Below are 27515 nucleotides of genomic sequence, written 5' to 3' on the forward strand. Positions count from 1 at the left end.
TTATAAACACTTGTGTTAGAATACTCTTAAAATCATTAATTTATTTCTCACGAACTTATCTATCAATTTATTAATCGATAACATTTTAAAAAGACGGATTACCCTCGATCGATCATTTTAAATTACATTTTTATAATCTGTATTCTTTAGATATAAGGAGTCATCCCGGAAACACAAGCTCTAGGATGCATTGCCAGCTTGTTTGCCTTTCGATAGTGCTATTGTAACGTGTTCTATTCTAATAATTATCTGTCATTATTCATAGATTACTTTTAATAAATAACAACGGAAACTATGACACAGGGAAAAGAAACATTCTCGAAACCATCATATAGAATATCAGATACTCAAGCATTTTCTCATAAATATCATTATTTTACGTGTTACCATCACTCATTAAATAAAAATAACTAATCTCTTTCCTAGTATTAAGTAAATAAAAAGTTCATAATAAATCGCAAACAGTGCACTGCCCGATAAAATTAAACATTTTCATCGGAATCCCTTAGCAAGCTATCGTTAGGAATGTTGGTTCCTTTGTTATTTGTCTTTTATAAAAACTATTTTGGAAAAGAGTATTTACGACTCGTTTTGGTCCCAATAATGGAATGTCGAAATATCTTAATCAATAATTCAAAAAATATAAACAACCGTATCTATCTATAAGCACGATTTAGTTCAACTACGGTCGCATTTTTACAAATGACTAAGACAAAATGAGGAATTACACTTAATGGCATATCTACGGGACAAAAAAAAAATTAGTAAATTGTGTAAGAAATAAAAAAAAAATTGCACATGGCAGTGGTGTCGTAGCGAACGCTCCATCTTGACGTTACATAAAAGCGGCTGGCAATTACTTTATACTCTAGTAACATCTAGTCACCCGCCCGCTTCACTTGTTTACTTGCAAATTAACTAGTCATATCATAAAAGAATCGTATCAAAAAATAAAATAAGTAAAGAAATAAAAGTAAAAAAAAACAATAAATAACACGAAAGTTCATTCATCCCGGCTCGAAAAGCCCGCGTTTCATAGACTATAGACATGTTTTCACAATGGCCGCCTGTCAGGTATTAAAAGTGACAGACGTCATTTCGAAAGCCGGCTAGTGGGGGACGTTTTCGTTCCCCGATATCGATAATGGGTAAAGTGAGTCGGGCGGGGGAGAGAGGGCATGTTCACATGTTCTGGATGTCGTGGAGCGTGGCCTCCATTTCCTCCTGCAGAATTTTGCTCTTTTCGCGCTCGGCCACCAGATCGTCTGCAAGATCGGACGCGGCCACGGTAAGTCACACACACCACATCGTACGATACGAATATTCTCGATATTTGAAATTAAAAAACAGATCACCGTTTTTGTTATTATCTCATGATCAAAACACCCAATAGACAGTGATAAAGTCAAAAAATTATAAATACTTTATTCGGTAAATAGTAAATAAAGACATGATTTTTGTCGATGCTAATTTGTCTGCTTCAAGGATATCAAGAATATTCGAACCAGGCGGTTAAGGCAAAATAACAACATTTAAATAAAACCATGCGAAAAACAAAATAAAAACGTAAAACTACGACGATAGTTCGAGCAGTCTAGCGGGAAACATTTAAACTCCATGCTAACAAATAATTTTCTACACAACTGTGAATATATCTGTTACTTCGTAACTTGCAACTTGTTAACAAACGCATATTTTAGATAAACAGTTGATATTCTCAGTTGCGCAATTCATCAAAAATTAAAACTAAATGTTACTGTGAAATTAAGAAAATATTAAACTAGAATTATAGCGAAATGAAGAAGCTTTAAAATCTATAGTACAGCTTTGTCACTCAAAAAACACAGCTCAAAAAATGGCTGAGATGGTTTAAGTGCGTTTATATCCAAAGCTTTGGTTATTTGTCAAACACTTTTTTGCAACTTGACTTCAGAGGTAATTTGAAATTCAACTTAACCAACTGCTGTACTGGATAATATGTAATAACCTGTAGAATCTTAAAACTGAATGTCCAAATTTAATTTTCGTCATAAATAATTTTCTTTCAAAATCCTAACTAAAACACGCAAAGATTTTAGACGATCTTAAAAATTTCCCTACTGTTTCGTAGAGTAATTAAGTAAATATTACCTTCAAGCCTGTCGACCTCCTTCTGGAGTTTTTGCACAGAGCGCTCAGCAAATTCAGCGCGAGCTTCAGCCTGTAATTGTTTTTAGAATAAATTATAATTTGGTATTTTTTAAGGTAAAAATAGCCTATTTTCTTATAACTTTTTGCTACTTATTTATTTAAATAATTGTACTTATTTCACCAAAAGGTAAAAATCAAAATCAGAAGTCGTTTATTACATGCACATGTTCGTTTCAAGTTCACGTCAATATAGTAACTCTATCGGGTAACCGGTTTAAATTAACAAAAGTAGAAAATAGGCTATTTTATTGAGGTTAATACTGCATGCTACTTTTTATTTTTTGTAGTTTACTTCAATTCATTAAAAAAAACAATATACGTATGTAATGTATATTTTTTCAACTTTTACTTTTAAATCTTTAAATATTTATTAAAAATTGTTAAATATCGCAACATTTTAGGAACAATCACAAAATTATTTCAAAACAACTATCAAGTATCACAATTCAAAGCACCACACATCACATGCAATTTACCTTTACCAAAAGCAGCTAAGTGCCGAACTGTGGCTATAATAATTTAACACAATATACAATTTTACCCCTTATAACATAAAATAAATATGAAAATACCGAAGATTGTACAAAAGAAGGCTGGTAACTCTGGTCTCAATTAATTTTAAAATATTTATTTAAAAAAAAGGGTTGTGTTTTAATAATTGATTTTAATTTAAATTTAACTTAAGTTGCATCGTAAAATACTAATAGTATTTCATCGTACACATAAATGAATGAAAAAAGTTAGACAAATGCTTAAAGTTTAGACATGATAATAATTCTAAAGTTATATGATAATTAAATACAATACAACTGTATATCTTTAATCTGTTGATGAGACCAAAGTTTCCGCAATTTCAAAGACTTACTTGCGTCAGTTTCTGCGAGAGGCTGTGTATCTTATCCTCGACGTGATCGCGGGACGCCATCGCCTAGCCACACATACTATTTGCTTAGCAAGCCACCGGCATGCTAGCGCCCGCGATGTGACAATACGCCATAGAACCTTTTCATTTTATTATTTTTGAAAGGCATAGACTGCCAGTGAGATGAAGGTGAAAAGACCGTGATACCAAACGACGAGTAGTGCCAGGAAGAAGTTGCAATATTTCAGCTAAAAAGTGTCAAGTAGGCGACCCAAGAATACAGATTTGAAAATGTAATTTTAATGAGCGATAAGAGAAAATGGAAAAGAAGTGTATCTCGGTGAAGTATTCTTTACAGATAAAACTTTTGAAGTATGTTTTTTTTATCATTTTATAGAAGTTGTAACTAAAGAAAAACACATGTAAGTGTCATGGATAACCCAATGAAATAAAGGTTTTTACGTTATAAATATTTAACTACATACGGGTAAGCTAAAAGGAGAGGAAGGGTGTGATAATAATCCTCAGAAAGAAGTTTCTGGATTTATACAATAAAAATAAAGCATATTTACTAAACAGCATAATACATAGGATCCCAAAGCGTACGATCACAAAACAGGCGCAAATTATATAAATATGTAAATAATAAATACAGGAATAAAATAAAATTATTCACAGGTAGAGTAAAAAAATGATAAACCTCTAAAATAATATGAAGATACATAGATGAAGCACCAACCGCTGTCAGCCACTCGACTACACAAACCTACACCTCTGAATTAGCCCTTCTTGCCAAGTTGTTAGCACAGATGGATGCGGAGTTCTTTAGAAAAACAAGGATAAAGAGGGGCTATTTCATGAAACACAGACTGGCAATGAGCGTAGTTCAACACTACAACCACAACCCTTTCTATCTAAGCTAAACTCCTTTGCTGCAGCCGTTGTTACCTCTTTGAGCTGCGCGTCGAGAAGTTTCACCTGACCCTCGTATGTTTCTTCTCTTTGTGTCGCCTGCGATTATTTTTTGTTAACGATTGTACACAAATAAAACAGCGAAAACGAAAACTCCATGCTGTATCATACAGTGCCACAGTTTAGTTTAATTTACAACAGCAGCACTGTCAGATACTAGTAGGAAGATTATTAGGAGAAAACTAAAACAACATAACTGTTAAAAGAAAACGTACACAACAACTAAATTAAAGATTACGAATTCGATGGAGTTAAATAGAAAACGGTTATACTCGCACTACGCTTCACGCTCAGAATATCATAAAACTTTACGGCTATGCTTTTTATGACCATTGAAAATTCCAAACTATCGAAACATTTGAAATTGGATTGGGTCAAGTTTCAGCCATTTTTTATGATTAATTGAGCATGAAAAGTATACTAGAGGGAGTGTGCGGCATAATGCAGTTAGGCAAGCGTAGAAAACACTCGCACAAAATAACCGATCTCGTTCGCATCACACCTCCTTTAGGCGGGTTGTGAGGGTTTTGATCTGATTTTTGTACTCCTCTTCACGTTGGTTGGCCTGTTAGGAATGTACCCATTAATAAATTTATCTATCATTCTATCTTCCTATAATGTTTCTACGCTAGTACATAACATTCAATTTAAACATCATTGTTCACATCGTAGCAGACATTAAATATCTCGAATAGGTTGGTGCATCATAATCAAGTTTAACTTTAACTTCAATTAACTCAACTATTTTATGATTATTAGCATAGATTCCTAGCTTGAATCACTTATCGAAACTAGCTCTTATATAGAGAACATTAAGGTATGTGTTAGTTTGCAAACGTACCTTTTCCTCAGAGACTTCTAGGGATTTCAGGTTGTTACCGACCACGCGGAGCTCTTCTTCAAGCTCGACGATTTTGCTGAAATTAATAAGAGTAAAATAAATTTAATCTGTTCAAAATTCAAATTTAATAATATATTTCGACTCTAATTTTAATTTAGTATAACTTTTTTTTTAATGAATCAAGAAACATGCGTTTTTAAATTTTAAATTGTTCATCATTAAAGACGTAATGAACCCGACGGAAATACTTGCGAATTAAAATATATATTACATTAGTGCATTTCTACAGTAGTAGTAGTAATAAAGCTCATGCTGGTTATATTTATAAATTTTGTTGTCAGTGACCTTTATTTAGAATCATAATTGTCATAAAACTTGGTTTCTGCCAACAGATTCATGCAAATATAAAAGAATATTTTTTTAATACGTGTACAGCAAATTCTGGAAAAACATAATTTAATTTTTCTAGCTTATGCTATGGTAAAACCAGAAACGACAACCATTTGGAGATATAAAAAACGAGAGCACTATTGAAAAAACAAGGTTTTTTTGTTTATTTAGTTAGTTTTTGATAACCTTTTTTTACAGACTAATCATGTAGAGGTTTAGTGAAATCCTACCACTGAGTAGTTATTTTACATAATTCGTTCTAATTTCAGCATAGTAGGGCTTCTTATCCGCTATTTTAGTTATTTTATAAGTTCTGCTTATATTAATTCAATTACAAAGTAATATAAGATAGATCAATACTTTGTTTTGTGAAAAAAACGTGTCTGTCAGTGTATCCAATAATGCAAAGTATGTGAAAATTTAGATAAACGAGATTTCAGTTAAGTCCGTTTTGTAAGAAATTCCATACAATTGATAAGTATTTCAATATTATTTCGGAATCAATGATGCTTGACTGCATACCTAATGATTATAAATGATGATGCAGTCTCTGATATCGTGTCTAAATCTATTTTTGATATCACTGCAAGAACTGGATTCAATCATGTATGACTATGCATGCATAAATACAAGTAGGTTTTTGCCAGATATAAAAAATAGCTAGCTTATTTACCTATCAGGTTTTACATGTATAGAAAACAAATAACTTTGATTGAATTGTTTATTTATGGCAAAAACTCCTAAAGCTTAAATAATAATACGCGCATCTAGCAAAGTAAAACTAGAATACAGCAGATAATTGCAAAGATTTAAAAACTTAAAATCTCGAAGGTCACATGTTAGTTTGGCTTTTGGCTTGCCAACCTACGCCCTTATAAAATGTCCTATCGAAAATTTCACTAGATTGACTAGTTAAGAGCGAATTGCTAAAGTCTGTCGTAAATCAGTCAACCAAATAGTTTACTTAATACGTATATACTTATACTTGTGCCATTTATTGCAATACTAGTGGTACTTCTATTGGTAACAAAAAATTAAAAACTGTTGCTATACAGGACTACGTAAGTCACGACGGATCTAAAGCTTACTTCTTCTGGGTGATAGAACCTTAATAGTTTCAATAATTAAACTCCACAGTTTCAAAAAATAAAAATATATATTCAAAATTAAAAATGATGATTTATTAATTAATTCCTCATAATCATTTTCATTGCAAATTTAAATTATATTTTTTCTATTCACATATTATAAATGTTATTGTTTTAAATTACCACGTTAGTACCACCAATTAATCAAAAGAATCTTTTGTTTGTAATATTGAGACCTAAACATTTATTACTGCCCAATATTGAACCTCTGTAAACTCGAGAAGAGAATTGACCCAATATTCTAAATTACATTCTTCATCCTATAATTCAATATGTGTTTGAGAAGTGTCATGGATATTTATATTTAAACACAGCTGTATATTATAATCACGTTTACAAAGATGTTGTCGTTTGTGGTTTTGTTTAGAAACGTTAGATGTACCCATTTACAATGAGGCCGTCTGTATATTCGTGACAATCGTGCTGATTAAACATCATGATGTCAATGAACTACTGACTACAAATTATCGATATTATATTACCTAAGCGACGGACATCCCTAAACTGAAATTTTATTGCGATAAGCAAAATTATAAATATTTAAATATAAACGAGTACTCCATTGATAGAATAAAGTGTTTTGTGTTTTGTAAAATATTCTTTAGTTAAACATTAACTATGACGAGTAAACCAATGTAACTAAGTGATCTTAGGACGAAATGAGATTAGAATTTAAACGCAACGTTTGTATTAATTTATTATAAAAAATTTAAACGATTTTACTGTAGTTCCCTTTAATCTGTCGGTACTATTAAAACGAGAGTATCAATGTTTACTGTATGACACTATGCAACAAGGACGTCCGCAACACTGTGCCTATATCTGTTCGGAGGTGCTAAGGACATTCTTTTTCCAGCTTACATGACTATTATGCTAATTATTCGGTTATATAAAAAACAACTTAACAATACTGATTACTGACAGGTCCAAAAGGCTTTAGTTTTCCTTAAATAACATTGTGAAAAGTTAACACCTAACTAATACAAGTTTAGATAACTCTTATTTGTGTTAAACTTAATCGGCAAAATTGACATGTTTAGTTTTTAAATTTTTCACCTATGTTGGGATTTATATCTATCGTAAAAATGTTCTTATTTAGATTGTTCATTAATTCAAACAAAAGACTTTCATTATACAGTATTTGATACAGACGGCCGCATTAATTCGGTTATGCCCCTAGTACGAGTTCGTAGGTCTCGAAAACTTATACAGAGTGGTTTTACAGAATGTTGAATTATGAGGCTAGAGTATCAACATTACCATCATCAGCCAAAATGAAGCTGGGCGCAGGCCCCAAGAGGAGAGATACAGCTTAGATATACAAAGCTATTGCAATGCGAGTTGACGTACTGCCACATTTAGTTGCCGATAATTATAACGTGTTAAATATAATGACCCAGACTAACGCGCGATGGCTAGACAACTCAGAGGCACGGTAGAAAAGCAGAATCCAAATAATACAGGTACTGACTTTAAAGATCTGACTGAAAAAATCTACGCTATTGTAAATGGTCCATCACCCTCGTTGAAACATATTGAAAACCTTTGTTCATAGTTTGACAAAGTTTGAACTTGGGGCACGGGCAGCAGACGCATAATCTCATAATCAAATTACGTTTTGGAGATCCATAAAAACTCGTACAGGGGATGCTGTATCCTTAGTTAAGATTTGCACGCTCACGCTTATCGAAACTCTGTAACGTCAGGTGAAACGGACATTTAAAAATATTCTCGTTTATGTTCGCTGTAATGTGGAAATGTGTAAGAAATTAAGCTTTAATTGTTGGAAATTAATTATTGAAATGATTCCTCGTTCTTCGAAAGTTTCGATACTCGACAACGATCCTACGATTGCGAGCGTTGAAATCATTAACTAAGGGTACTGTTACACAATGTACTCACCATTCGCTCAGCTCTGCACGCTCCTCGGCCCGTTCGAGGTCCTGTTCCATCAGCACAAGTTTGCGCGCCACCTACCGCCGGCCGAGCGTTAGTACACGCCCACGCACACACACACAACACACACACTACGCTACGCTCGTCAGTCGTCGCCGCTCTCGACTTTACGCTTTGACGGTGCAGTGCGTAACAAGCAGGTAGTTCATGAGTGCTTTCCGTTATGTTGTCAAGTTAAACTGCAGCCCATTAGTATCCCATTGACGGGCAAATACCCCCCTAATGGGTAATTTAATCATCTACGGTGGTCAATTAAAAAGTGCAAGGCTGTGAGGGAAGGGTTGGATAATAGGAATTTTGTAACAAATTATTTCATGTTTATATTATTTTTTTTTTAAACATTTCATAATTGAGATCTTCTTTTGAGCTTCAAGGTTAGAGGAGTTGAACGTCTACGTTTGTTGACTCATAGAAAATGCAGTTTATATGCCAAACTTGCCAAATTTGTTTTTTTGACATCGCTTGCTTATATTATACGTAAAAGCATCAAACAACAATAATAATAGGATCACACAAAGCGGGGAGTCGAGAGCGGCGTCTGAACTCAGCAAGTAAAATATAAACGAGGGTTGTCCCAAAACATTGTAGCTCTAAGTTTTAGTTTCAGTAATATTTATTAACATAATATCTAAGTGCTATCTAGTGCGTTATTATATTCGTTATGTGATGTGTGCGCTTGCATATGTGCGGCACGCATACGGCCAGTAATTCTGGTGTAATGCGGTGCATATCTGAAAACGAAAATTGCCCTATACCACACATATTTCCTGGCACAGACTAGCCTACGGCCGCGCTAAGATGGTACACACATTAAAGAACAGAAATTAAGTTGAGACACGGACATGATAGTTTACATCGCTTAAGAAATATCCATGAGATGGGGCAACCCTTGCTTTGTTTTAGATGTACAAGAAAATGACGCTCGCAGCACGCTACGGGGTGCAAGTGTCACTTTCCCGTACTAACTTAAATATTAATAGTAAATCAAAAGTCAAATAATGTAAATAAACAGCGTCTATGAGTTATAATGACTGATGCAAATAAAAATGTAAAGTCACCAGCTCGGCTTCCATCTCGTAGACGACCTAAAATGGGCATGCAAAAAGAACAGCGAGGGCCGATGTTAGAATTTATCGATGTCGATAATATTACGGTGCAGCAATGTTAGGAATGCAAATGAACAACCATGCAAAAAACTGTGGCGAAAACTTGCTAAACGAATCCACGGGCTCACCACATTGTACCACAATGTTACCTGATACACCGCAAATATGTTTAACACGCTCGAAAACAACGGATAATAAAAGTTTGTAGGCGTATCAGTAATATTGATTGAGGGTAACGGGAGCCCGCGGCTAATTCAATGGAAACCTACGATTCACCAGTCTCGGCGCGCTCCTCAGCACGTTCCAAGTCAGCCTCAACCATGGCGAGCTTACGAGCAACCTGAAGACATGACACCGTGTGTGAGAAACTTACGATATCCCTTCTACGTGCACAAATTAAAAATGTCAGCGTTACTATGTACTTCGGCCAATTCTTAAGCAACTGCACCCTTCATATATGGCAGTAACACTTATGTAACGATGTATGCGAGTCATGGACTGGCCGGTCCTTATAAGGGAAAGAAACGTACGATCGTGTACGATACTTCTCCATTTTCGGATTGACTTTTAATACTGCCTTCACTACGCAGGGTCATATGTCAGGGGAATTAGGACAATATTATTGAAACCATCTGGCCACCACATGTTATATTTTCGCAATGTGATAAGGGAATGTGTTTAAATATGAATTTGAAATTGGATAAAGACGTATCTTATCGGAGTCCGATTAATCAGAAAGCAATTCCAGAACACTTTATCAAAAATGAAGTCTATCAATATAACGCAAACATGCTACACGAACAGCTTGAAATTATATTATTAGTGTAATAAATTTTGGCTAGGGTTTTGTTGTTAGTTAACAATTTATACAACAAGGAAAATATCAACAAGTTCAACATAATTAAACAAAAGAAATAGTGAGGATACGTTATTATTTTATGGGAGCTTATTAAAACTTCTGTAAGGGACAGGAAGTCTTCAGATCACAAAACACGGCATACCTGCGTCTGAATTAAAATAGCTTAGACAATTAGCGCTCATGATTGACAATATGTTAACACTGATAAAGGTGATGCAGGAGAAATTTTTATAATCAAGTATGCGCTGGAAAGCAAAACAAGGGTAAACCAAACAACACCACAACTCAAAGACCTCATCGTATTTCTTGTCAGCTTCTTCAGCGAGGAACCTGGCTTCCTTCAGCTGGTTCTCCAGGGCGTCCATACGCTCCTCATCGGCCAACGACCTGTTCTCGAGGACCTTGCGGGCACTGCACCCCATAACATTGGTATAAGTTTCGGTTGAGACAAATAATTTTAATCGATGGTATCAAGGGTGACCCAATAGTTAGAAGACATGCAGGGACAACACATTTGTAAGGAACGATTAAAGCGACATACAACCTGCAGGACTCCAATGCTGTGAAGAAAATCATGGAAACATCACGCATCTTTTGAATCATAGCAAAGAATGTGTGCGTCATCAAATAGTCTTAGATGGCACGTGATGTTTCTAATGCATAATTATAAAATAACACATTAACTATTTGAAGATACTCCTATTTTGATAATCGTAATTTTGATTTATATCAAATAAGGATCACTTCTTTATTAAAATACTATACACATAATGTAAATCAGGTACACTTATAGAAATCCGATTCGTTAAATAACATTTTACGTATGAATGTTATTTATTCTGTAGTGTTTCTGAATTCACAAGTATAATATTGTGTTGTTATACTATAATGAAAATTTCGGAAAGTGATATACAATTTTGATCTGTTTGTTTTGATGTTTCAGACAGGAATACTGTCGTGGCCCTTTTAAATCTTAATTAAGTACCATGCTAGCCAAGCAAATTCTGTCAATTATCTTTCCTAAGTTAATAAGAAATGGCTAAAATAATGTATTGTTACTATAATTATACTGTAGTCTTGAGTCTTGTCCGACTGAAACGGGCTCAGCTGAATGGGTCTTTTACGTAATGAAAATAAATCCAGAAGCAGTCATTAAAACCGAAACGAGCCTTTCGAAATAAAATTTGACATTTATTAAACATGATAATTTATAATAACGACCGATGAAATAAGTTTTATTTCGAAATAAAAATTATATTGATGCCCTACATCGTAATAAAATATTTCGCAAGATTTTGTCCTTTAAGTTAAAAAATATCGATCTATAGCAATTTTTCAGTTTGATTTTGCACGTGGAAAATATTAGTTGGAGGTTACTAAGAAGCACGGGAGCATTATTCCTTGTATGTGTATCACGACATATCATCATAGACAACGAATCCCGAAACCATCATCATCTTTATGAGTTTTATTTCATCGACTCCCGGGTTAAATATTTGCTGTTTAACCTGGCAAGTATTACTGCAGACTAGTGGCATGCACTTCATACAAGCTACCTTAAAAAATCTGTCGTATTAGCGGAGGGGTTTTCCCTTTTATGCTGCCTACTCTAATCAAAAGCACTTGTGTACGCCATTGCTTTAGAACAATAAATATTTAAGGGCCAAGACACGTACTCACTTTAACGTGGATTTCTATCTGCCGATTTGGTATAAAAAATAATTTTCCATGAGTATAACAACACTCAAGGAAGCTAGTTTGCATAAACAGACGTTCACCTCTTCGTATTTCTTGTCGGATTCCTCCGCGATGAGTTTAGCCTGTGACAGTTGCGCTTCCAAGATAGCGACGCGGTCGTCCTCCATATTGGTTCTGTTTTCCAGCGCCTTGCGTATTCTGGTTAGTGCGGGGCCAAACACATGCGTGTTAAAACATCGATATCGATAAAAATACATGATGGACTAAGGTTTTTTATTCAAATGATTTTAAAACTATATCCTTGATTGCGAGACTTCTTTTTAAATTTGGGCAGCACTTTTGCAATGTGAGTATGTCAGGAAAAAAATGATTTCAATTTACTTTTCCAAACCACTTTTTGGAAATTTATGTGTCTTTGGAATTAAAAATAGATACTCTCGCAATCATGAATATTTGAGAAGGATAGAAAAATCTCGTTTAGTTCAATATGTAAAAAAGAAAAATGTACAGAGCTGATAAATCAAGAAAAAAAAAAAAAAACAAGATTGGGTCACTAACTATAATAACACTCATGCACACATTATATTTAAAAAAGAAAAGAAATTTCAATTGGTAATTTTAATAAAAATACTAGAATTGTTTAAACTAAACTGGAAACGATTTTGATGAAATTAAATTAAGATGGTAAAATAAGTTTCAAATAATTGCAAGATTTAAAAACGGCTTTTACCGCTAGCCTTCTGGCTTATCTGTGAATCAGCGTGCTAAATAATTATCTCGTTTACTCAATGCCATAGTAAGCCCTGGGCAGAGAAAATTTTAATTCGCAACCTTGAGACAGGTGTAATATGGGTTTTACTGTACGCATACGCAAATATATTGACGGAGTTAAATGGCGAGAGCTAACGTTGTCTGGAGTCGCGCTATTTACAAATGTGTGGATTGTATCTATGCTGAATTTAAACTAATTTGAATGTATGATTTGAACTAATACTTAATTTTAGCTATAACTACATAATTAGCTATCTCAGATTACATTATAAATATTTTACTACACTATTTTCAGTAAAATATACATTTAAGTTTTTTTTTTTTACATAGATATAACCCAGAAGAAAAATTACTATAGAATATTTTGATTAGATAGGTACTCATGTTTGTTAACTGATATTTTTTCTTCAAAAACATATCTTATTCGATGGGATTTCCATGTTATGCCAAATTATTGGATGATAAAGAATCTTATAACCTTTCCATGATATTAAACAAAGTGAATTTAATGAATGAGTTGAAGTATCCAACTTTGCAAAATCTAAGAAATATATCTAAACGTGTGCCCTACTTGGTGTATCTGCCATCAGTTCTAGAAACAGTCAACGTCTGGAATGCATTCTTATATGGTTTACAAAGCCATACTTATTAACATGTAGTTACTATACACCAGACAACATTAGCTGTATTTTTTACATATTGTTACGGGCTTTAACACGGAGCGGACTCACCGTTCCGATTCATCGGCGGCCTGGCTGGCCTCCGCCAGTTTAGCGGTGGCGGTAGCGAGACGCTCCTCTGACCTCTCTAGGTCTTCCTCGAGCAGTTGGATGCGTCGGTTGAGCGCAGCAACTTCGGATTCGGCCTGAAAATATATTATTTCATTAGTTATATTAAACCAAGATTATTCTCTCTGTGCTCATTAGTATATTTAAGATGAACTTCTAAAACACTCCCAATTCTCCTGAACTTTATAACTTAAGACGAAATTTTCTCCCCTACTTCCTCCCTATATAATGCCTTGGAAAATTAAATCTAGTGTTGACATGTATGTCGCTATCATTTATTTTTCTTGAAAAGCTAAATTCTTTGGAAAATCTGACCCTAAATCACCTTATATCCGCCATGTTTAGATGACCCAAAACAAATTGAAAAAGAAATAACATCCAAAGAAATGAAAGAAAGGGAAACCAAATTTTCATGCTAATAATAGTTAAATCGGCTCAGATTTAGATTAAATTTTTGTTGGTAAAATCGGTCTGAGCTGCAGCTATCCCTATGGCCCTCTACGGGGCAAGACCGGATCAGCACAATTGCAATAATTCTAATATAATTTGATGTTGAAATAATTGTAACGACAAACTTGTCGTCACATAAGTGTATATTTAAAGCCACAAACCCCAGTTTGTGTATTTGAAACTACTAAAAACGTTTTAAGATATGGAAATGTTATTTGACTCCACCTGGAATCCTTAATTTCCATTAGGCAAGAACGTAGACAAATCTATACTAAGCAGACTTATAAGCGAATATAATATTTCAGTCTTTATGTGAAAGTTTCACTTTTCCAGAATATGATATCCGAGCAGTGACTTAAAATCCTATGACTCATTAAATCCGTTTCTTTTTGAAGATTTCTTAAATATCTATAATTTAGACTAATACAAAATGTAATGCCAATTGACATTTCCTTACAAGTATCTACCACTTATGCCAACGACGATGAATACAAATGCTGATAGACATCACGTTACCGAATAAGTAATAATAAACGTACTCATTTGCATTTCCAATAAACCTAACGACTTATCAGTTTGCCTCTGGAGACAATTACTCAATAAGAAAAATTAAACCTACGCCATTTTATTTTAATTAATTTTCTACTTCCCCAGTTTCGGCAAGTAACATGCCTAAAATGTCTTGATCTGGATGAGATAATCTCAATGCATTGTCTATAATTTCTGATTCCATGGAAATAAATTGATCTGCAAGTTTTAACGATACGTAAGAAAGAAATGGTGAAATTGATGTCGATATTTTTAATAACATCACGTGACTTCCAGCAATCAGTGCCAAACATTTGAATCACCGTTGTTTCACTTATTTTACCGTTCTGTCCTAAAACCGATGGATGCCTAACCATAAAGCTGCTAATGTCTCCACATTGTTCTTGGTCTTTACATATGTATCACGTAGGTACCTATGTTGCATTGTTAAACGTCGACACATTAAACGTGTTGAGAATTCACCACCGTTTGGAATATTTCGCTAGTTAGTTCTTTATTTATGTTCACAAGCTCACGCACATGTTTATGACATCACGCGTCCTTGTTGCGAGGATGCTTAAACGAGTCCCAGTTTCTCCTTTTATCCTGTGTCGTCATAACCGTGCTAATAATAGGCGTGAGGAGACCATTCGCGGTCGTATAACATCTCGTTCATACTGACATAGTCATATGAATCAGAGATTTTACTAGACTTTAACCTCGAAAACTCGATGAATTATTTAAATTATTTAGATGAAAGGCATAGTGCAAGTTTGCAAATATTATCTTTTGGAGTAAAGTAGCTCATCGTGTGATCACCCAACGCGTGAACCAGTTTTTGGGAAATTATATTAAGAAAATGTTCGTTTGATACCATGAGCTATTTAGCGAGCTCAACGACATGTCAAACATTCAAATAGTTTAATGATTGTTTTTCGGAGTCAAAGGGACTATGACAAAAATATATTATAAAGAAAGAATTTTTCTACAAAATTTAGAGTAGGAAAGTGCAATGCAACTAAAACCGAATTTGACCTTTACTGTTTACACAAATCGTAACTAAATTTATACTTCAGAGAAACAAAATTCTATATATCAGCGAACAGAAGCATTGAATCTTGAATCTTGAAGTGATAATCAAATAATCTATTCATAGCTACGAGACTAGTCACCTTGAACTCGCTCGAATGTATTCACATTGACGCCCTAAGGCTATTCTGTCTTGGCGTATAGAAACTTGGATAGATACTTAATCATATTTTGGGTCAACAGCCTTTAGAACAGTTTAGTGGAAAGTTATAACCGGACAAGTGAACAGTTAATTTTCCTTTGGTAACTGATCCGGATTGCATTATTAAGGCTTCGTGATCGACACTTCAATAAACAGGGTAATGGATGTTTTATATAAAAGGGAGCATATTTTTTTGTTCAAACATTTTATTACAGGAAGGAAATCAACGGTGCGCACTATCTATTGACTTCTAACAATGGTCAGTACAACAAGTAGGGTCCCGAAACAATTAGGCAAACGGTAAACGGTAAATGGGAGCCTTTTAAGTAATAATGCTTGTACCTGTTGATGCTGTCGATTTTACTTAAAGCATTAATGGTGTTTTTAAGAATCTTTCGGGCCGCGTTGAAGTTATTTGTTACGGTCGCAGGTAATTACTGTCGTCATTATAAGCCCATTTATTATATACAGTAAAGAGCAAACATTTGTTAATCGTTTCGCCATACCTGGCTGAAGTACTTATTAAGAATTTTGATAATTCTTTAGCGTTCTTGTACAATGATTCGAGCACGGATGATATTGTTAATTGATTGAATTAAAAGCCCAAAAATTGATCAGAAAAGAATGGTATCGATTTTAATCTGTTAATTTTGTTTAACAGTTGAAATTTTTATAAAAACTATTTTTGCCAAACGAAGTCTACCAGCTACAACGATTTAGAAACGCCTACAGAATGAAGCAAATGGTTCATCTTCAAAACTACCTAATTATTACGATATTAAGTTTAGGGATATTAAGTAGGTGCCTTTTAACGTTCATGATTAACCTTACATTTTAAAAAAGCAGCTACGAGTAAGTCATGTATGTTTATATCCGACACGATCTTGAGTTAACAATTTCTTATCAACTCTTGATATAGGTACGCAGGTTGATAAGGCAGATTATTTTGCTTTACAGGAAATTAAATGGATGACCTAATGGAAGTATTTGTTAACTGAGCAAGATTTCGAAATGTGTTTCATTGATAAAATGATTTTTTTTCATATTTTGAACACCACATTTGTGCATTGCAGCTTTATAAATTACGTCATCGCCGGGAATCGGACACGCCTTTCTGGCGCCGGCGCGAATCTTCGGGGACATCCGATCTACTCCGATTAAAAGGAATGCATTGAAGGGTGCACGGTTCCACGACCCGAACCGGCTTACTCGACATCATGTGGCACAAGCCTGGTACGCGACCTCCAACGCACCAAACCTGTTACGTATAACAGAAACTGGCACACCATTTACCGCTAAATTTCGTAAAAAAAATAACCCGTGACTCCTTTATCGGGAATTTCATATTTCGTATCAGCTAACTACACGTTTATTTTATTATAAAAGAACACTAGTTTTAGACTGTAGCTTTATGAAAAAATACGAATATGTTGTCTCGTTTTAACGAATTATGGGTTGATAAAACAGAAAGAGAGGCGAATACGCGTACGTCGCCGGCACACCTAACTATGGCCGGACATTACTCACTATAGGTAGATAGTATTGTAACATTTACGGTGCTACTGATATCTGCCAGAGACAGGACGACATTATTTCTAACACAAATGGAAACACATTCTAACCATATTCTCACAAAATACACATCACAAATATATTGCACATTTCCTTACTTCTTCTCTTCGCATTATTTCCACTTGCAATCGTTTGTGATACTCCTCACATTCATCCTTATATTTCTCCATTTCTTCCTTTGTTTGACGCATTTTCTTCTTCAGGACATCCAAAATGGTTCCTTGCTGCATGTTTGTCGTCATTTTGATCACTACTTGTTATACGAAACGCCTAAAAGCTATAATCTTAAGACACCTTCGCCCTACTCGCGAAAATGCCAACTGACTGTCCCGTTCGTTCGTTACTGCTGTGTATGGCGGAGACACCTCGAGCCGAATGAACACAGCCGGCGAGTAAAATGGCCGCCGCTAACTTAGAAGCTATAACTTTATCACCAATTAACAAATGACGTGCTCTTTTATGCAACGATTTTAAATCGATAACAATCAACAATTATATACTATGAATTGTAAGACAAAGACACTTATTTGTCCACACTTTAGCACATTATTTTCCGAATGAATGACAGCACGCCTAACAAGAATGGTAAACGTCACACGGAGGCCACCGAGCGGTATGCACTAGCTCCACCTATTAAATGACGGCGATACTCATTACTCAGGTACATCCCGTAGGGCCAAACACGGGCATTTCCAGGAAACCCAAAATATGGGATGGGTGAAACGCTCCAAAGATTGTGCACAATAAAAATGTACGGAAGTAACAGGCTGGCTATTTCAAAACAGAATAACAATCATGAGAAGATAATTGTTATAACAATGTAAATGTAATGCAACAAATAATTTTCAATTAACTGATTGCCAATTAATGAACAGGCTAGAAAAGTATATAAACTAAATAATATATAAACTAAAGTTGGTTGTAATTAAGTAATAGATATTTATTATTAGTGAATTTATAAATAAGCAACGTAAGCGCCATCTAGCGATAAGTTGCCACACCAAGGAGCGAATGGTGAGACTGTAATTCGCCAGCCTAGCGATAGATGACGGAATAGTGACCAAACCGTACAAGAACACCCGAATTTCATACAAATGACGTAATTTAGAAAGTACTCTGCCGTTTGAATTCCAATAAATGATTACATAGCTCAACTTGCTCTCATTATTTTAATTTAAATAGATAGTAATATAAGAGCTTCATTTGTCTTTAAATGTTGATTTAAGAATTATACTTTATTTTATATTCTGTAAAGCTGTGACTAACTGACAGAAAATCTAGCCTACCTGCTGTAGAGGTGACATCCATATAATTTGGGCTTATTTCTAGCATTCTAGGGTGGATTTATCGAAAATCCGTCCCTAAGGGGGAAACGAGCGTTAAGCGATTATGTGGAAGTCCAGTTATAATAAAAGGGAATTAAAAGCATATTGATTTATTTAATGTATTTAACATACCTACCAAAGGATTCCATGGCATTCCTCTTATCATAGGTAAGTATCATACTTCGGCTACTTTCAAAGCCTGAAAATTAACTTAGTGCAATGAGAAATTTAAAATTTAGGTGAAGTTACCTTGAGATTGCTTTCCAGCTAGATTTTTTTTAGTTTCAGGATTTATTTCAATTTCATTTCTTTGTCAGTGTCAATTAAGACGTAGTGATTATGATCTTTGGTGTCAGTAGTAATTTATCAAATCAATCTATGTACCTATTTGTCTTTGTAAAAAATACTTGACCTGCTAAATTCGGAGTTAGACTACAAAGGATACATTAATTAAGTAACCTTGATCATATTCATTCAGCAACGCTCCAGCTACAATTGAAACTACAGGTGTAATATTTTATACGTTTTCGTCGCCTGGCTGGGCTATTATTATTTTCACTTTGAGATTTTACTTCATATATCCGTCAATTCTGATCTTATTTTGATATAAATAATAAATTAGAAGATTTTATAAAGTTATTTTTGCGTTCTTTCAGTTACTATCTTTACAGTTTCCATAGTATTTCTATAATTATTGTAAATCGAAATTATTGTTATGTTTTAAGTTGACAAATTCCAATATTTTGCTCTAAGTTGACATATTTTAATATCAATTGCAAAAATAAAATTTAATTTTGATATAATAATAGAAATTCAGTAAAGAAATAAATATAATTTCGACAAATTCTATTGCAATGACCCAACGGGGCGTCATGTCTCTTATGTATGTACATGAAACAATTAATAAACAATAGTAGATAGTGATGGTAGTGTTATCTTAACAATCACCTTTTTAGTACCTACCAATTGTCTTTTAGATTTTTTGCATACTTAGGGCGTTTTTAAAAAAGTTTAAGAAGATGCAGTTTGTAATTGAATTTTTGTTGTAGTCGTAAACAAGATACAGCCAAAATTAAATAAATCAATGAAAAACAGTGTAGTAGATAAAATGCAGTAAGAGTAATAATCGTAAAAACTACATGATGACTTAACATGTAGCTTAACAGTACTCTTTAAAGTAAACGTGTAAATGTAAAAGTCGCTCTCATAATGTATGAGAGCGGCTTTTTTTAGCGGCATTTGCACAGCGCAACACTAGCGACTAATGTTTGAAGACAATCATGTTAAGAATAATTTAGAAAGTGGAACACGAAGACACAAACTTTAGCCAATTAGACTTTCAGAGCTAGATGAATACATATTATTTGATCTCATTTACATAAGAGATACCTACTCGGTTCTTATCACCATTAGATTTGTTAAGAATATTCTTATAACAACAAGAATAGAGCCATTTTGAGCTATTTAACAAAAACCGCATTTGAATTTAGTAGCAAATACAGTTTTTGTTCATTACTGCAATGTAAAAACTTTGTAAGTATGGAAGTGCAAATCATGTTTGATTACAACAATGTTGATTTTTTTAAAGGAAATAAGGGCGATAATTGTTCACACGTGAACTTCGGCAAGACTGCGCCATCTAGCGGGAGATACGGCAATCATCAGCGTAAACAAGTAAACGAAATGTCAATGGCTCAGCTGATCGCCACACGCGTGCTTAGCTGCGCTCCGTGGAGCGGCTTCAAGATTTTTCCGACGGGACGTGATTAAAAATAGTTATAGAGTGCGCATTTGGCCCACGCCTAAACGACTCACGCATCGAAACAGAACTTTAATAAACGTAGGACATTACCCTTTTCAACGCCGTATTCTTTATGTTCTGCAACTCATTCTTGATGATGGAAAATTTCATCATCGTATCCGACGAGAATATGGAGCTGCCGAACGCGAGGCCCGGATAATCGGCACATCTTCTCCGCCGTCGGTTCTCCCTCGCAGCCAACACCTCAGTACATTCACTAGTACACCTAAGTTTAGCCAGTTCAGCCGTCTCGGGGTCATCGTCGGATATATCAGAGGCTAGCACAGTCACGTCTGCACCGTCACCTGCGGATCTCTCCTCCCGAAAGGAGAAATCGTCATCCGAGCTGCCAATCGAGTCAGCTCTAACATTAAATTCAGTTTCATCATCGATATTCGAGTCCTCGATTGTATTTCGATTGGAAAGTGCATCGTCACTATTCGTCCTTGTCAATCTTTGAGATTCACTAACACTATTGACACAAGGCACAACATCGTCTGTTTGGCCGAGTAAGGTCACTTGTTTGGACGGAATTAAGTCGGCGGGTGCCCCGGGGGCGGGCCCTCGGTCGCCCCTCAGCCGCGGGTGGTGTTGGTGCCCCCTGCGCCGCACGGGGGTGCGCCCGTGGGCGTGGGGCGCGGGCGCGGACATCACTGCAGAGCGCGCGGTCCGAGCGGCCACGCATCACCCGCCGCCATGTTGACTGACTGTCGCTTTCAGTGGCAAAAACGTGGCGCTGGCGTCGCATAACCATCCGCCATCTTTGTTTAGATTACCGGTACTGTTTTACCGACACCCGCATTCTTTAGAGTTTAGCTTCATTAACGCGCGGTGAAATTCAAATTAAGTACCTAGCCTATATAGGCTAGGTAATGGGAAAGACACTCGCAATTTATCAATATGTATCTACTACACTAACTACTGTACCTAAACCAGTTAATAATGTTATTAACTGTTTTTAATAAATATATTATCATTCGTATTATTTATTTCTTACTTCCTAATAATGGTTTCTTTATTTTCCGGTTACGCGCGGCGAAATTGAGTAGTATATTTAAAAATTGCTTTTATGGCAAAATAATAAATAAAAATGCTGGCAATTTATTCGAACTTAAATAGATTATCTTCTTAACTAATAAATAACCGCAATAATTTTTTTATCTCAATAATAAAATGGTTTTCCTCCATAAAATCATTAGCACTCATAAAAGATTGGATACATTTTGTAATTAACTAGTTAACCAAATAGCGAGATTGTGATATTTAAACAGCAGCTGAAAGCACGCGTAGAACGCGGTCGGTAGGTAGTCTAATTTTACCTAAACACCGGGCATCGAGCCCATATTAGGTGTCTCGGGCTGGAAATAGCCACCGAGGTACGCGAGCTCGCGGGCATAGTTTGTAAACATCTGTGCGAGGCCTACATTCATAATTAATACACTGGATATTTACTTAGAACTAAATCCATACTTCCATACTTCTATACATCTTTACGTAGTCGACCCCGCTGTTTGTACTACGTTGGTAATTTTAAAGATCTGCTTTAAAACTACGCAATCGATTTTAATGCAGTTTTCAGCAGTTTATATACAACGTGAAACTGTAAACCGAAATATTACTTCACAGGATTAATTAAGAGGAACATTATGTACTGTCTCTAAAACTTATCTGTAGAACCAAAAAACTAATAGTTATTGAGTAAAGCATTGCCATAGTTTTAATTGAAAGAAATCAGATACAGCCCTAACATCACATGCAAAATAAAAATCATGTGACTTCTGTTAATTTATCATGTGGCTTCTGTATATTATAGGTACGCGTCGCCTAGCATAATGTCGGTATAAAATATGCTTTTTTTGATTTAATATTATTACAGGATGATTCCTTATGAAATATATTTATGCATCCTTCAGTATTATTTCGTATATTCTATTACACGTAGTATAGTAAACCTGCATTTTTATAGGAGAAAAAGCAAAGGAATTCAAAGATTTGTGCTTTTAAACTAGGCCTACTTGAAATAAATATTTTTTTTAATTCCGGTAAAACTAGCGATTCCGGATTTATAAAAGCCGAAAAGAACGCGCAGTAGCGGTAAACAGCTAAGTACGTGGTTGTTTGATACTTTAAGGTTTCGTGGCCTTAAGATATGCTTGGTTTAACTTTGCGAGCTAATCTTACGGAAGATATGATACACATATGTTTTCAAGTATTAGTAAGTCATATAAGAAGGTTATTCCTAACCTTTCCTATAACCTTTTCTCAAAAGGATTTGCATTTGGTTTTCCTACTATAACACCATGATGATGTAGCGGTCATAGCGCATTGGGTAGGAGCAGTGGCGTACATAGAGGGTATGCACAGGGTTTGCAGATTATATAAAATGATAAAAATCTCCAGTACGAGTTATAAAAACTAAAGGGTAGGCTTTTTATAACCCTTAGAATGCCTATCATTAAGTCTTTTATTACTCGTACTGGAGATTTTTATGATTTTATATAATCTGCATACCATGTGCATGCCCAGTGGCGTGCACAGGGTTTGCGAGCAGGGTATGCATAAAGCAGGTAAATGGCATAAAATGGAAAAATTTCCCCTTCAATACTAGTTATATAAAATAATTTGGGTATGCAGTGCTTTTGTGCATGTATGAAGTGCACGCCACTGTGCATACCCTCTATGCACGCCTCTGGGTAGGAGCTACTTCACTTTCGGGGGGCCAGGTTCGAATCCCAGCAACACCTCTAACTTTTCCAAGCTGCATTTTAAGTTATTAAAATAACACTTGCTTCAACGGTGAAGGAAAACATCGTGAGGAAAACTGCATGCCTGAGAGTTCTACATAGTGTCCGCACACGGTTAGCGTGGTAGATACGGCCTTTACCCCTTCTCATTGTGGGAGCAGATCCGTGTTTTCTAGTGGGCCGGTATTGGGTCAATGTGATGATGATGATGACTATAACACAGCAACAGGACAGTAAAATATCCGATTTATATATTATTTCTAATCGTGCCAAGATCGGAGAGTGGAGAAACTGTGGGAGAGTATACACAGATTTTTCTTCGCCGTGGAGTAAATGTCTCCTGCCCATCTAAGCTGTTCTAAGGTTTTAGCCGCTATAAATTAATAACAAATAGAGACTATTCAGCGGTGAGCAATCCCTATATATTCAGTATACAGAGATAGCTTACGGCTGAATATTTTGTTTGTTCGTTTTGAAGCGCTCATTTTAGTGTAACCCTTTATAGTGTAACATCTGGTATACCAAATTTATACACACATCTGTTATTTATAAGTGACTAGCGGACCCGCAGTCGTCGTCTTGCCTGGTAACGGTGCTTGCAGCGCCACCTATCGGGTCCAATTTTATTTGCAAACCTATTTGAAATACACACAAAATTTCATCAAAATCGGCCTAGTTGTGTAGGAGGAATTGGGTGACAAATATACGTACAACAGAATTATGTAGGTATATTGCTGTCCTTTTTTTAATATTTTTCTCACCGTTTAAACCTTCCCGAATTCTACGAATATTTCAAGATCTAAATTAGCCAAATCGGTGAAGCCTGTCTCTAGTTTTAGTGAGACTAACGAACAGCATTTCATTTATATTTATAGACTAGCGGACCCCAGCGCCATCTGTCGGGCTGATTTGTGAATCTAAACCATCTAGGGTGCCACTCAAACGAATACCAAAAAATTCATTCAAATCGGTCCAGCCGTTTAGGAGGAGTTCAGTGACATACACACGCACACAAGAAATATATAAATAAAGATATATCGATAGATAGATAATAAACGCATTGACATATCGCGACTAGGTTGTCTCGTCAGATCGCGTACGGATAGTATTAAATATTTTTTTTTAATTACATATAAATATTTAATATGTGCCCTATAAAGAAAATTTGTATCCCAATTTCTGGCGTATTCTTAACTTAGCTTTATAGGAGCACTATCTTAGGTATTTGTGTGGCACAAAGAAGACCATCGGCTATTATCTAATAAGAAAGGCTTTCTCTCATCCCTCACGACTCATGAATAACGTTAGACGCACTTAAGAAGGTACTTATTACATTAAACTAATTAAGTTTGCATTACCATTTTCTTTACAAATCATTAAATGTTGTACATTTACTGTGTTCAGTAGAAAACTTTACGCGGAACACTGAGCATGCATTGAGCAAGCTACTAAAATTGGCAAGTATAATTCTGATTAAAAACTAAGAGGTACTCACGTTTTGTAGAGCCTTCTCCTTCTCCTCAAGTTTGCCGTTGACCTGCATGAGGGACTCTTGTGTTTGGTCAAGATCATTTTCAATGGTCTGGATTTTCTTCTGGAGCTGTCTGGCTTCTTCTTCTGCCTATGATCATATAAAACATTTTAAAAGACTAACTACTTAAAGCTCCGAAAATTCCCGGAATTATTCAAAGTGGATCACTCAGACATACTGCCCTTAGGATTAAAAGAGGATTGCAACTTTACACCCAAAAAACATTCCCAACGTGCGTTGATGAAAGCCAGGAGGTCGGTCGAAGAAAATATGCCATAACCAATACAAAAAGTCCGTCTTTCTTATCGAGACATCAAGTTTGGGGCTTTTTGGGCTTCAGATACACTAACCGTTATATACTTCCATCAGTTTCCTATCTGTGTTTCGGTTATTCATCGGTTAGTACTGTCAGAGTGTTCATTTACTCTGTTTTATGCGGAAACCAAGATCTGTATTTCTCTCATAATATGATCAAGAAAAAGTTCATAGAATTTGTGTTATTCAAGCATTTCTTTTCTTCCCTAACCAAATAAGCAGTTCCTCTTTCAGAAAATCTAGGCCACACCCACAAAATAAACAAGATTCTAGAAGAAAACATTGTCCTGCTATTTTAATTGAATTAGGTATGCCATAATTGTTTTGTCGCTTGCATTAACTTTTCTTTAACACCATAGGTACTTGGACTAGTTTAGCACCAGGAGAGAATAACTAAGGAATTACCTTTTCAGCTAATTGAATAATGCCAAAATTATTTGTCGCTTGCATCAATTTTTCTTTAGCACCAAAGGTACTTGGACTATTTTAGCTGTTTGTCGCTCGCAACAATTTTTCTTGAGCACTATAGGTACTTGGACTACTTTAGCACCCGGAGAGCATAACTAAGGAAGTACCTTTTCGGCACGAAGGTTGGCGTCCTTGGCCTGCTGTTCGCACTGGGCGGCGCGGTCAAGTGCGTTGTCCTTCTCCAGCTTCATCGCCTGCATCTTCTTTTTGATCGCGTCCATGGTGGCGGTTTTTTTTTTCTACTCCCCTTGATGAAAACTATGGAAAATAAAAAAGGTTAAAACCTTACAATGTTGCTTCAAGCCTATAGTATACTAAAAATTAAAATCACTCTCATTAAACTCCGTAAGAATTTTTCTGCTGACTTTTTTACATTTTTAATAGAGGATTGTAATGATTTAAGATTCTTCAAAACAGCTATAACTTTTCATGTACCTAAATTATGTTGTATTTAAACAAACATACATTTTTATTTTTGGTCAAACAATAGTTTTTTTTGACTAAGAAAAACTACTATTTTTCATGATAAAAGTCATGTAAGAAAGAATGGAGTTTGGGATATATTTTAGTATTCTTATTGCTTACTGTGATGGCACTGTAATTATGAACAATATGTTATGTAAAGTAGGTATACCTACATATAATTTACTACCTAAATTTGTCGTAAAATGTATAAAAACTTAAGAAATAACATAATAATAGTTTGGTATGTATTACAATTGTAAAGTAATCCCGACCATGCTATTTATGGAACGCGGTGCATTGCTCCTACGTCCTTTATGACTGTTGTCCATTTCTTTTTGTCTACCTTGCGCAGCTTTGCCATTAGATGTATTCATGATCCTCAACGAACTCAGAAAACTATCTAAATTCGTTATGATGTTCCTTTCTATTATGTACCCCTAGTACACTGTAAAGTTCAAGTGAGGTAAGTTTGTCCAATTTTATGAAGTTTTCAAAACATGTCCTTGAGTGATAATAGATTTACGCTAAGGTTGACGTACTAGATTATTTTAAATACGTATGCCTTTGTCTTTTACCTATCGGCAATCTTTTAGAGAAGTAAAAACGCCGCTCCTATGTTAAATAAATTTTAGGAGTTCCTTACAAGTGTTTAGAACTTGATCTTAGAATTCATGTTTATACCTACTGCCATAAATGTGTATACCTACAGACTTAATATCCAGACTACATATAAATATTTAAAAACTTATTTTATTAAGAACCAGCCAGTTGAAAATAAACAAATGTCGATAGGGAGGCCTCACATAACTTTCACAGTCCCAATAGCATATGACAAATCCGTGTAGGGTTATGTATTCACATTTTATACCTAATAAAGCTTTAGTTTAACGACAATTTTGCCTGATAGAAGGCAATGATGACATCTAGGTTGGGGTACGCATACCGAGAAAATGCATATTCACTCACGCCTTGAAGGTATTTCAGTACAACGTGGCAGGAAACACAATGCCGGAAAAGCTACATGGCGGTTCCACCCGAACTTTATGCTTTCCTAGTAACTACTTGGCCTCGCACTACATAAGCTACCTACTTCCTTTAATTTTCTTTTTACATTAATTTCAAAACTCTCATGTTAAGAAATCATAAACTTAGAAAAAACAGATAGTCACGTAATTCGTGACTTTAAACAAAATATATAGAGTTATCGTGGTTTAACATTCTTTTGTATGTTAAACATTATGGTAACAGTTGGCGATAAATGAATTTGGTAGAAAAACTAGGTTTCACGAAGTAGGTACGAGTGGTATGCTATAGATAAGAATGTATGAAACAAAACCAGCCTACGTGGTCGCGTACAACTAGTAACGCCTTGTACTTCATTCCACACTTGGAATTTGGATCTAGAAAGTTCCAAGTTCCAAGCAAAGCAAGGTAATATTGTCAGTTTTAAATACCTATATATTTATTATCTATTTTTTTATAATCTATATATTTTTTTGTCATG

At 35.1% G+C, this 27515-nt stretch overlaps 1 protein-coding gene across 23 annotated transcripts in view; it reads right to left on the minus strand.

Moving 5' to 3' along the window:
• The window catches only part of LOC120632546 (tropomyosin-2), a 37980-nt gene that overhangs the window by 2554 nt on the left and 7911 nt on the right, over positions 1 to 27515 (minus strand). Inside the window, exons 2-10 of one of the 23 annotated variants that reach the window (XM_039902402.1) lie at positions 25654 to 25804; positions 24728 to 24853; positions 13525 to 13658; positions 12103 to 12220; positions 8306 to 8376; positions 4866 to 4941; positions 4001 to 4063; positions 2131 to 2200; positions 380 to 1265 (exon numbers count right to left, since the gene is read on the minus strand). In XM_039902402.1, the coding sequence (XP_039758336.1) occupies positions 1183 to 1265; positions 2131 to 2200; positions 4001 to 4063; positions 4866 to 4941; positions 8306 to 8376; positions 12103 to 12220; positions 13525 to 13658; positions 24728 to 24853; positions 25654 to 25767 (855 nt within the window). In that variant the 5' untranslated portion in view covers positions 25768 to 25804 and the 3' untranslated portion in view covers positions 380 to 1182. Of the gene's footprint in view, positions 1 to 379; positions 1266 to 2130; positions 2201 to 3055; positions 3119 to 4000; positions 4064 to 4526; positions 4590 to 4865; positions 4942 to 8305; positions 8377 to 8576; positions 9091 to 9734; positions 9806 to 10617; positions 10736 to 12102; positions 12221 to 13524; positions 13659 to 17460; positions 17959 to 20539; positions 21187 to 24727; positions 24854 to 25653; positions 25805 to 27515 lie in introns of those variants that run through there. The other 22 variants (XM_039902400.1, XM_039902401.1, XM_039902399.1 and 19 more) reach the window with 22 other exon arrangements.

Source organism: Pararge aegeria, chromosome 20, assembly GCF_905163445.1.
Source record: "Pararge aegeria chromosome 20, ilParAegt1.1, whole genome shotgun sequence".
NCBI lineage: Eukaryota > Metazoa > Arthropoda > Insecta > Lepidoptera > Nymphalidae > Pararge > Pararge aegeria.